The sequence below is a fragment of the Orcinus orca genome, chromosome 8 (genome assembly GCF_937001465.1).
Source record: "Orcinus orca chromosome 8, mOrcOrc1.1, whole genome shotgun sequence".
In the NCBI taxonomy this organism is placed as follows: domain Eukaryota; kingdom Metazoa; phylum Chordata; class Mammalia; order Artiodactyla; family Delphinidae; genus Orcinus; species Orcinus orca.
This window is the reverse complement of record NC_064566.1, coordinates 25,141,866-25,154,808: the sequence shown is the minus strand read 5'-3', so window position 1 is coordinate 25,154,808 and position 12,943 is coordinate 25,141,866. Positions and strand designations below refer to the sequence as shown.

The 12,943-nt window shown below is 39.4% G+C and overlaps 1 protein-coding gene across 6 annotated transcripts in view; it reads left to right on the top strand.

The window, feature by feature from the left end:
* Positions 1-12,943, top strand: part of HIPK3 (homeodomain interacting protein kinase 3) — a 96,183-nt gene that overhangs the window by 27,217 nt on the left and 56,023 nt on the right. For 5 of the 6 annotated variants that reach the window (XM_033410163.2, XM_033410174.2, XM_033410184.2 and 2 more), the window contains one exon: positions 1,033-2,128. In XM_033410163.2, coding sequence (XP_033266054.1) covers positions 1,035-2,128 — 1,094 coding nt within the window. In that variant the 5' untranslated portion in view covers positions 1,033-1,034. Of the gene's footprint in view, positions 1-1,030; positions 2,129-12,943 lie in introns of those variants that run through there. The other variant, XM_033410179.2, reaches the window with a different exon arrangement.

The following is a 12,943-nucleotide window of genomic DNA, read 5'->3' as shown; positions in this document are numbered from 1 at the left end:
TATTTACAAAACAGAAACAGACTCACAGACTTAGAGAATGAACTTATGATTGCCAGGGGGGAATGGGTAGTTAGGGAGTTTGGGATTGACATGTATAAACTGCTATATTTAAAATGGATAACCAACAAGGACCTACTGTATAGCACAGGGAACACTGCTCAATATTATGTAACAGCATAAATAGGAAAAGAATTTGAAAAAGAATAGATACATGTATAACTGAATCACTTTGCTGTAAACCTGAAACTAACACAACATTGTTAATCAACTATACTCCAATATAAAATAGAAAGTCTAAAAAAAACAAAAAGGTATTGTCTCAGGAATTCCCTGGCGGTCCAGTGGTTAGGATTCAGTGCTTTCACTGCTGAGGGCCTGGGTTCAATCCCTGGTTGGAGGACTAAGATCCCACAAGCCAGAAAAAGAAAAAAAATGTATCACTTTGATTTGAATGTAAAGGAGTTTGCTACAAGGGTGGATGTGGAAAATGACGTTAAGTAAAGAGGACATTGTGAAAACGAACTCTATCTGGCTTACATACTTATTTTTACAATTGATTTTTTTTCTCCCTGAGGCAGTTCTGGAGCTTTAGGTTTATGGAATGTAACTACATTTATGTAATATATATTTTCGGTTTTGGTCATTGGTTCATAAATGATATATTGGTAATAGAATGTTTTACTTTTGCCAAATGTGTACAGTTTAAGGATCTGTACCTTTTCTTTTGGAGGGAAAATGGTTGGTACAGTTCTTAGGGCATATCTTGGCCATTGTAGCTTAGCAGTAAATATTTATTGATTAAATGAATGCACTCAGCTGTTTAGTCCCGACCTTTCATGCAATACACAAAATATCTGAAGTACTAAGTAACTAAAATGGAGCATTGAAAATGTTTTTCTCCTCCAAGGGGAAAAAATCTTAATGGAATTTAACTATTTTTATAAATTATGGACTTGATCCTTAAATGTTTTCTTCATGAGATTTAAAAAATTAAATTTTTGTAGCTAACATGGCCGTTTTTTTCTTTTGCAGGTATGGCCTCACAAGTCTTGGTCTACCCACCGTATATTTATCAAACTCAGTCAAGTGCCTTTTGTAGTGTGAAGAAACTCAAAGTAGAGCCAAGCAGTTGTGTATTCCAGGAAAGAAACTATCCACGGACCTATGTGAATGGTAGAAACGTTGGAAATTCTCATCTTCCCACGAAGGGTAGTGCTTTTCAGACAAAGATACCATTTAACAGACCTCGAGGACACAACCTTTCATTGCAGACAAGTGCTGTTGTTTTAAAAAGCACTGCGGGTGCTACAAAGGTTATAGCAGCTCAGGCGCAGCAAACTCAAGTGGAGGCACCTCAGATTGGGGCGTGGCGACACAGGTTGAATTTCCTAGAAGGCCCCCAGCGATGTGGATTGAAGCGCAAGAGTGAGGAGTTGGATAATCATAGCGCAATGCAGATTGTGGATGAGTTGTCCATACTTCCTGCAATGTTGCAAACCAACATGGGAAATCCAGTGACAGTTGTGACAGCTACCACAGGAACAAAACAGAATTGTACCACTGGAGAAGGTGACTATCAGTTAGTACAGCATGAAGTCTTATGCTCCATGAAAAATACTTACGAAGTCCTTGATTTTCTTGGTCGAGGCACTTTTGGCCAGGTAGTCAAATGCTGGAAAAGAGGGACAAATGAAATTGTAGCAATCAAAATTTTGAAGAACCACCCTTCTTATGCACGTCAAGGTCAGATAGAAGTGAGCATATTAGCAAGGCTCAGTACTGAAAATGCTGATGAATATAACTTTGTACGAGCTTATGAATGCTTTCAGCACCGTAACCATACTTGTTTAGTCTTTGAGATGCTGGAACAAAACTTGTATGACTTTCTGAAACAAAATAAGTTCAGTCCTCTGCCACTAAAAGTAATTCGACCCATTCTTCAGCAAGTGGCCACTGCACTGAAAAAATTGAAAAGTCTTGGTTTAATTCACGCAGACCTCAAACCAGAGAATATTATGTTGGTGGATCCTGTTCGACAGCCATATAGGGTTAAAGTAATAGACTTTGGGTCTGCCAGTCACGTATCAAAGACTGTTTGTTCAACATATCTGCAATCTCGGTACTACAGGTAGGTGACAACTATTTTTTGGTTATTTGATAAATGTTGAATTTTTGCTGAATGAAATAATTTTGTGTGTGTATGTGGTGAAAAAGACTGCTTCGGATAAATAGAGATCAAGATAAGTTCAGTTTAGGCTTGAGGTTTTAAAAATCTAGGCATACATAAAAAGGAACGAAATTGAGTTATTTGTGGTGAGGTGGATGGACCTAGAGACCATCATACAGAGTAAAGTAAGTCAGAAAGAGAAAAACAAATACCGTATGCTAACACATATATATGGAATCTAAAAAAACAGAAGGTTCTGAAGAACCTAGGGGCAGGACAGGAATAAAGACACAGACGTAGAGAATGGACACAGGTGGGGAAGGGGAAGCTGGGATGAAGTGAGAGAGTGGCATGGACATATATACACTACCAGATGTAAAATAGATTGCTAGTGGGAAGCAGCCGCATAGCACAGGGAGATCAGCTCGTGACCACCTAGAGGGGTGGGATAGGGAGGGTGGGAGGGAGATGCAAGAGGGAGGGGATATGGGGATATATGTATATGTATAGCTGATTCACTTTGTTGTACAGTAAAAACTAACACAACATTATGAAGCAATTATACTCCAAAAACGATGTAAAGAAAACCCCCCAAAACACAAGAGAAGGCAGGAAAAGAAACAAAGGACAGAGGGAACAAGTGAACTCATATTAAAAAGAAAAAAATTTAGGCATAAAATCTGCTCAAGCAGAATAGAAATTGCTACTGCAAAGTTCTGTGCTAAAGACATTGGTTATTTTTATTGTTAATAGAGGACCTGAAGGAATAATAGGTGATCAGTGATGATTAAGCAGAAGTCTAAATATTGAGAAAGGGTTTATAGTAATTTTTGTACATATCTTTGGGCACTTTTCAGCACTTAAGAGAGCTAGCTTTTTAATGACACATCTGATGTAACTGAACATTTAGAAGTTATAAAAATTCAGATTAGTGATTTTAAGATTTAAACACACTTCTGCGGCTGCCACAAATGTTCAGGCCACTTTTTCATAACAAGTTTTATTATGGTCTTTCCATATATGCTTTAGGTAAATGTTGTTTTGGTGTTGGTGCTATGGGTGGAATTTGAAGAAGAAAATAATTTCTGTGTACTACAGCCTGGAGTACAATAGATGGTCTTGAGGGTAGCTAATGATTACTATGATTCAAAATATTGTCTTTAGTTTGTAAATGTTTTTGAATTCATAGTATTTTTTAAAATTTATTTTTGGCTGCGTTGGGTCTTCGTTGCTGTGCGCGGGCTTTCTCTAGTTGCAATGAGTGGGGGCTACTCTTCATTGCAGTGCGTGAGCTTCCCATTGCGGTGGCTTCTCTCGTTGGCGGAGCACGGGCTCTAGGCGTGCGCGCTCAGCAGTTGTGGCTCACGGGCTCTAGAGTGCAGTCTCAGTAGTTGTGACGCACGGGCTTAGTTGCTCGGCGGCATGTGGGATCTTCCCTGACCAGGGCTGGAACCTGTGTCCCCTGCATTGGCAGGCGGATTCTTAACCACTGCACCACCAGGGAGGTCCCTGAATTCATAGTCTTATAATTTTGGGAAATTCTTTTCATTTCAGCCTAAATGAGTTTATGATCTTGGTGTATCCTGGAGCCCCACGAGCCCCAGCACAGTGGGCAGATACAGGATCTGCCAATATTGGCCATTATTAATAAGTTAGTAAATAGATGAACACATGCAGTTTATTGTTGGAAATTATTAGAACATGAGGATTATATATTTAGGCCCAACACGGGGTAGTTATTTTCTGGTATTGCATCTGCCTTTGTACTATACCTGTCACCCTGATTAGCTTCTTGCAAATATATGCCTTAGTACCCAGGACAAGATAAAGCAGAAATTAGCTACTACAAAAATCAGCTCCAAACATATGTTCTACCATTAATAGTTTATCAGAAGGAAACCCACATTTATGTCACTTGGTGATAATTAAGTTTACTAAAATATATGTTAGAAATTAGGAATACAGCCTAATTTACCCTTTATATTCCTGATGTTATAATTTTTAGTATTACAGTGCTAGATACTGTTCTTAAAACCTTTTTTTTAATTTAAAAAATTTTATTAAAAAAATTGTTTTTAATTTATTTTTATTTTCTGGCTGTGTTGGGTCTTTGTTGCTGTGCGCAGGCTTTTCTCTAGTTGAGGTGAGCGGGGGCTGCTCTTCGCTGCGGTGTGTGGGCTTCTCGTTGAGGTGGCTTCTCTTGTTGCGGAGCGTGGACTCTAGGCACGTGGGCTTTAGTAGTTGGCAGCACGTGGGCTCAGTAGTTGCGTATGCGTGCCCTAGAGTGCGTGGGTTTCAGTAGTTGTGCCATGCGGGCTCAGTAGTTGTGGCTCTTGGGCTCTAGAGCGCAGGCTCAGTAGTTGTGCCACATGGGCTTAGTTGCTCGCAGCATGTGGGGTCTTCCTGGACCAGGGATTGAACCCGTGTTCCCTGCATTGGCAGGCGGATTGTTAACCACTATGCCACCAGGGAAGTCCCTTAAAACCTTCTAGATGGTTTAAAAGGTATTGTAGTGTGGCACTGTAGTGAGTCTTAATTGACATCTCCTGTAATTAGATTTATTTGATCCTCTGTGCTCTTGAGAGTTTTTTTTCAATTTAATGTAACACAAGATTAGCTTTTAGTTAATATTTTTCTGGAAAAGTTATTTTAATATCTGATTTAACAGCATGAGAGGAATGGCGTTGTTTCCCTCTTGCCTTTGTATTCTGGATTCTGTCTTAGGAGCTTTTAGAAGTCAGCTAGCATATTATATAAACCCCCAGGCTCCAGCTGCTTGGGCTCTATTTTTAGTTCACTTGTTAGTAAATGACTTCATTATATTTGGGTCCTGCATTATTCGGCATATCAGATTTAGTTATGTATGATACCTAGACTCCTTTTCTTTATTTGAAATCTTTTGGATGAGAGTAAAAAAGAGCTTTATTTTTTATACTTGAGATGATCTGTTTGTTAAATGTTTCAAGAGAGTAAAGGAAATCCTTTAAAAAGCAGTCTAAGACACTAAATATTTTATGATACTGGTTTTTAGCATTAGGTCTTTGCACAAATATTAGCCTCTTTTGGGAATAGAAAAATAAGCTATGAATAACTGCTAAGTACAACTAGTAGTTTCTAATTTGTTTTTATACATACATTTCAAGTAAATAATTTACCTGAATTTCAGAAGCTATACAGTTGCTAAATTACAGGTTCTGTGTTTAGATAAAAAAAAAAAAAATGAGGCTCTTATTTGTAAAAACAGTAGTTGGTGTTTCTTGGATAAAAAAATTAAAAAATGGAGTTTATGTCAGTTGGATGAAGAGTTAGAAGAGTTTGTAAATATTATGGTAGATTGGTGAAAATGTAATGTAGCCCTTAATCAGCTAGTGTTTTTTTTAAAATTATTTTATTTCTTTTATTTTTGGCTGCATTGGGTCTTTGTTGCTGTGCACAGACTTTCTCTAGTTGTGGCGAGCGGGGGCTACTCTTCGTTGCGGTGTGTAGGCTTCTCATTGCAGTGGCTTCTCTTGTTGTGGAGCATGGGCTCTAGGCGCACGGGCTTCAGTAATTGTGGCACGTGGGCTCAGTAGTTGTGGCTCGTGGGCTCTAGAGCACAGGCTCAGTAGTTGTGGCACATGGGCTCTAGAGTGCAGGCTCAGTAGTTGTGGCACACGGGCTTAGTTGCTCCACGGCATGTGGGATCTTCCCGGACCAGGGCTTGAACCCGTGTCCCCTGCATTGGCAGGAGGATTCTTAACCACTGCGCCACCAGGGAAGTCGTCAGCTAGTGTTTTAATGTCTAGTATAATTTTGCATAAAAATAGCAGGTAATCATTATTTTTCAGTATTTGTACTTTTTATTTGGAGCTTTGTCAATTCTGCCTTAGTTTTTTTTTTAATACTTATTTGTTTATCTATTTAAGGCTGCATTGGATCTTTTTTTTGAATTTTATTTAATTTTTTTATACAGCAGGTTCTTATTAGTTATCCATTTTATACATATTAGTGTATATATGTCAATCCCAATCTCCCAATTCATCACACTGCATTGGGTCTTAGTTGCGGCATGCGGGATCTTTCGTTGCAGTGCATGGGTTTCTCTCTAGTTGTGGTGTGTGGGCTCAGTAGTTGCAGCGTGCAGGCTCCAGAGTGTGCAGGCTCAGTATTTGTGGTGCATGGGCTTTCTAGTTGTGGCATGCAGGCTCCAGGGTGTGTGGGCTCTGTAGTTGTGGTGCAGGGGCTCAGTAGTTGCAGCACAGGCTTAGTTGCCCCACGTGGGCTTAGTTGCCCCATGGCATGTGGGATCTTAGTTCCGTGACCAGGGATTGAACCCAGTCCCGTGCATTGGAAAGCAGATTCTCAACCACTGGACCACCAGGGAAGTCCCTCTGCCTTAGTTTTTGTTATAAACCTGATTAGGCAATAAGCAGAGGTGTCTCATACTTGATTTTTTTTTTACTCTTTGTTTAAAATAGATTGTATTTAAAAAATGAGGGACTTCCCTGGTGGTGCAGTGGTTAAGAATCTGCCTGCCAATGCAGGGGACACGGGTTCGAGGCCTGGTCTGGGAAGATCCCACATGCCGTGGAGCAACTAAGCCTGTGCGCCACAACTACTGAGTTTGCGCTCTAGAGCCTGAGAGCCACAGCTACTGAGTCCACGTGCCACAACTACCGAAGCCTGTGTGCTCTAGGGCCTGTGCTCCACAACAAGAGAAGCCACCTCAATGAGAAGCCCGCGTACTGCAATGAAGAGTAGCCCCCGCTCGCTGCAACTAGAGAAAGCCCGTGTGGAGCAACGAAGACCCAGCGTAGCTAAAAAAATAAATAAAATAAAAAGAGAAAAAAAAATTTTTTTAAATTGCTAAAAAAAAAAAAAGAAGAAAGCAGGAAGTGAAACTTACCAAATTAAATATTTTTGAGCTAATCACAGTGGAATACACATAGCCCAGGTTCCAAAGTAAACGATTTGCATTTAAACACAGATTCATGTGTTATTCTATTTTTTTGAACTGTGCAACACAGAAGCATAGTAGGCATATCTTAAAATAGACAGCGGATTGTGGCCAGAAATTGTTGACTACTATAGATGGTGAGGCTGTCTAGCTCTTGTAGTGATATAAGCCAGAAGTACATGCTAAGGGCATTGATTTGCTCAAGGTCAGCATGTTCTAAATTCAGCTGCTTGAGTATGGTTTCTGTCAAGAACACGTAGGGCTCTTGAATGCATAAAAGGTTTTAGCAGCAGAAGGTGCTGTATTTATGAGGTGTGGTGGCAACATTCAGGTCATAAATATCTTTTTCTTCTTTTTTAAATATAGAATTTTAGCCTGTGGTTCTGAGTCATTTCAGAGCATAGAGACAGGAAAGTGGGCTGGAAAGTAACCTGTATAGCGGTTGTATTCTTTGCTACTTATTTTTAGCGTTAGTTGTTGTTGAAGTAAATGCTGCTCTTTTCCATGTGACAGTTGACAAAGAGATATGTAATGGTAAAAAACAATTCAAGCTTATCAGTTTTGGTTTAGGGCATTCCCAACCCCTCATGCCTTTTTAGACCCTGAAGTATCAAAGACAAAGTTCCTGTAACAAAGTTAAGGCACACAGAATGACCCATAAAAAAATAACTAGTATTTTATATAGGGTACTTTATAATAACAGAAGATTGTGTATGTGTACTGCATCCTTTTTTCAAGTGCTTCTACATATAATTCCTAGTTTGTTCCTCATGTCTCAGTCTCTGTGTTCTTAGATAGACGCTTGGTGGAATTCCTATTTAAGAAATAGAAAACTGAGGCTTATACAGTTCGCACAGGTCCAAGTTTACAATGCAAGATTAACACAATTTTTGTTGAGCCCTTTTTGTGTGCTGGCATTGTGCTAGGTGCTAGGGATACAGATAAAACATGGTTTCATCATTTAATGGAGGAGAAAAATAGTTTGTGTCAAGAAGTTCTAGGGTAGAAGTGTGTGCAGGGTGCTGTGGGAACCCAGAGGAGAGCCCTTAGCCTAATGTGAGGGTTCAGAGAGGGTGTCTGGGGGAAAGATGACCCTTGACTTGAATGAGACTTGAAAGTAGAGAAGGAGTTAGTATTGACTAGACTTTTTTTGGTTTGTTTTTGGCTTGCAGGATCTTAGTTCCCAGACCAGGGATTAAACCCAGGCCACGGCCATGAAAGCGCCAAGTCCTAACCACTGGACCTCCAGGGAATTCCCAGGATTGGCTAGTCTTAAGGAGTGTTCTCTCACAAACTCACCCTTACCTTAGAGCTCAGTATTGGCTGAAATTGCTGGCAGCTTCTTCTCTGTATCACAAAAGTTGTTTTTGCTTAGGAATCTTTATTAGACAAATAAAAAGTTGTCAACTGGGTTTAGTTTTAACAGAAGTTTGTTTTTGTTTTTGTTTTTGTTTTGCGGTACACGGGCCTCTCACTGTTGTGGCCTCTCCTGTTGCGGAGCACAGGCTCCGGACGCACAGGCTCAGCGGCCATGGCTCACGGGCCCAGCCGCTCTGTGGCATGTAGGATCTTCCTGGACTGGGGCACGAACCCGTGTCCCCTGCATCGGTAGGCGGACTCTCAACCACTGCGCCACCCGGGAAGCCCTTAACAGAAGTTTTAACAGAAGATTCCAAAAGTCTATAATGAAGTGGTTTTCAGTGTCATATATTGTGGTCACAGACATAGATTACTTTACTACTATATCAGGCCTTCAAATAAAAATTTTGACAGAGCTCTTTTAAAGTTTTTTTTTTTTGAAAACACCTTTATTGAGCTATAAATCACATGCTATGAATTTTACCCATTTAAAGTGTACAATTCATTGTCTTTTAGTGTATTCACAGTTGTGCATCATCACCACAATTTTAGAACATTTTCCTTACCCCTCAAGAACCCCGATCCCTGCTCCCCAGCACTCTTTAGCCATCTTTCCACAATCTTCCCATCTCTAGCCCTAGGCAACAAAAAATCTACTTTCTGTCTCTACAGATTTGCATTTTCCAAACATCTCATGAATGTAATCATACAGTACATTGTCTTTTTTAACTGGCTTTTTTCCACTTAGTGTAATGTTTTCAAAGTTCATCTATGTTGTAGCATGTATCAACACTTCACATTTTTTGTTGTTGTTGCCAAATAATTCCACTGTATAGATATACCACATTTTATCTATCCATTCATCTGTTGATGGAGACCTCAGTGAAAAGATATGTGAATAGAAAACTCTAATATAGCCCCATGATTAAGTCTTTCATTCAGAATATTTAGTGCCTATAAAGTGTAAAATATTATGCTGGGTGCTGGTTATACACTGAGGAGCAAAAATATAGACCCCACCATTATGATGTTTACAGTCTAATATGTAGATAACCAAAAAGTAATGGGAAAAGAACAGGGAGAGAGACTAGCAGGATACTTACTTTTTTTGTTTTATCTTGTTTTTTAACTTTTTACTTTGTAATAATTTTAGACATAAAAAAGGTACAAAAATAGTACAAAGAATTGTATGCAGATTCTCCAAATATAAGCATTTTACCACCCTAGTTTTATCACTCATTCTTCTTTTCTTTCCCTTCCTTCCCTCCCCCTTCCTTCCCTCCCTTCCTCCCCTCCCCCTCCCTTCCTCCCCTCCCCTCCCCTCCCTTCCTCCCTCTCCTCCTCCCTCCCTTCCTCCCTCCCTTCCTTCCCTCCTCCCTCCTTCCCTTCCCTCCTTCCTCCCTCCCTCCCTCCCTTCTTCATTGCTGTGCTTCCTCTAGTTGCAGCGGCAAGCGGGGGCTACTCTTCATTGTGGTGCATGGGCTTCTCATTGCGGTGGCTTCTCTTGTTGTGGAGCACGGGCTCTAGGCATGCAGGCTTCAGTAGTTGTGGCACGCAGGCTCAGTAGTTGTGACTTACAGGCTCTAGAGTGCAGGCTCAGTAATGGTGGCACACAGGCTTAGTTGCTCCGCAGCATGTGGGATCTTCCCGGACCAGGGCTCAAACCCGTGTCCCCTGCATTGGCAAGTGGATTCTTAACCACTGTGCCACCAGGGAAGCCCATATCACTCATTCTTTTTCTGTGTGTGTGCACATACAGATACACAGGTTTTTTTCTGTTGTTACAGTGTTTGAGAGCAAGTTTTAGATGTAAAGCCCCTTTACCTCTAAATAATTATATGTAAGAGAATGTCCTTATGTTTAGGAATACACAGTATTCTTAAACATAAGGACATTCTCTTGCATAACCCCAGTGTAATAATCAGAATCATCATTGGCTAACATCAGTATTATTGATTTGATGAACTGTTTGAACTGCTCAGTACTATTTGATTTGAGGAAATGAAAATCACTTTAGTACTAGTAACTTATTTATAGACTTAATTCAGATTTTGCCAGTTGTCTTACTGTTGACTTTTTTCTTGCCCAGAATTCAAGTTCACACATTGCAATATATATATACAGTGGTGTACTACTCAGCCATAAAAAAGACTGAAACGTTGCCATTGCAACAACACGGATGTACTTAGAGGGTATAATGCTAAGTGAAATAAGTCAGACAGAGAAAGACAATACTATATGATAACACTTATTTATATGTGAAATCTAAAAAATTAAACTAGTGAATATAACAAAAAGGGAAACATATAGAGAACAAACTGGTCATTACCATTGGGGAGATGGGTTGGGGGAGGGGCAAGATAAGGGTAGGGGGTTAAGAGGAACAAACTGTTATGTATAAAATAAAGATACAGCAATATATTGTAGAACACAGGGAATATAGCCAGTAGTTTATAATAAGTATAAATTGAATGTAACCTTTAAAAATTGTGAATCACTGTGTTATACACCTGTACATACTATTGTACATCAACTATATCTCAATGTAAAAAAAATCACACATTGCATTATTTGCCACATATATCTCTCTAGTGTCCTCTTATCTGGATTAGCTCCTTATTTTCTTTGCCTTTCATGATCCTGACACTGTTGAAGAGTACTGGCCAGTTATTTTGTAGAACTTCCTTAGTTTGGGTTTGTCTGATGTTTTCATGTTATGTGTTTTACCTTACAGAAGTGATGTTTTGTTCTCACATATCGGGAGGCACATGTTGTCAATTCGTCCCATTACTAGTAGTGTTAACTTTGATCACTTGACTGAGGTGGTGACTGCCAGATTTTTCTACTATAAGGTTTTTTTCTTTGTAATTAATAAGTATCTTGTGGAGAGGTACTTTGAGACTATTCATATATTACTGTTTCTCATCTTATTTTCATAGACCAATTTTAGCATCCATTGATGAATATGGCCTTTAACAGTTATTAAGTGTGGGGTTGTAAAATGATGATTTTCTAACTTTATCATTATCATTCCTCTGTGTAAGGAATTCTCCTGTAAGGAAGAGCTTTCCTTCACTCTGTTTGTTGTTGTATAGACTTATAGATTCATATTCAGTGGGTTATAATCTATTACTTGTCATTTGTTTTACTGCACAATTGTCCTACACTGTCGAGTAAGAAGAGCCTTTTTAAGCTTGCTCCTGTATCCCTTCAACATGGCCCTATCCTTCCTTGAGAGCTTACTTGCTGACAGCACAAGATGTTCCAGGCTTACTTTGTACTTTTCCTGCTCAGTGCTTGGTATTGGCCATTTTTCTAAGGACCATTGGTTCCTGTTATTGGAGATAATGGTATTTAGGAAACAAGATCTGGATGCTAGTCCCAGATGTGCTCATTGGTACTAGGGGGTTACTGCTTTTAGGTCCTTTGAGTGGCAAAGCTAGAAGATGTGTGTGTGTGTGTGTGTGTGTGTGTGTGTGTGTGTGTGTGTGTATGTAATTCTGTATCTATCTGTTTATATATTAAAACAATGATTTCATACTGATATGTTTAGTTCTGACACCTCAGAGTGCATTCTGTCCTCTTCCTTTATTTATGATCTCTTCTCTGACATGAAGAAACTTGGCTCTCATTATCCACAATGTTACTTCTTTGCTCAATTCTAGAATACACTTCAAGTAGTTTTGGAATTGCTAACCCATACCACTGCTAATTTACTAGCCGGAGTATGTATTTATTTATAGTTGTTTTATTCTTTAGCCTTAGACTTGGAGGATGTATTAAAGTACTGGGTTCCAAAGTTACTTAGGTTAGTTCTTCTTCAACTCCCCTTTCCCCCATCTTCAATGTGATTGTTATTTATTTGAAATATAATTAAGTTCATTTCATTGTATTCCATTTTGGGTCCTTTATATCCTTGTTTATTTATTTGACTATTTGAAACATTAACATAGTTCTGAAAATCAGAGCAGTATTAAAATGTTATCTCAGAAGTGTCATGCCCCCTCTTCCGTGACTCCCCCTCATTCTTTCTACCTCATTCCTACCCAACTCCTTTTGGTAATCATAATCATTGGTTTTTTAATTTATTCTGTGTGTGTGTGTGTGTGTGTGTGTGTGTGTGTGTGTGTGTGTTTGGCAGCGGGTGCAAGTAAGCAGATAAATGTCTCAGTTCCCCTTTTATAAGAAAGATAACTTACTGTAGATACCTGTTTGTGCTTGGCTATTTTCCCTTAACAGTGTTTCCTGGAAATCGCTTCATGTCAGTTCACAGAGATCTTTCTCATTGTTTTGCTGCTTAGTAGCACTTTTTTGTGTGTATTACCATAGTTTATTTAGCCATTTTTCTTTTTTCTTTTTTTCTTTTGGCTGCACCACACGACTTGTGGGATCCTAGTTCCCCAATCAGGGATTGAACCTGGGCCCTCAGCAGTGAGAGCACAGAGTCCTAACCACTGGACTTCCAGGGAATTCCTAACCAT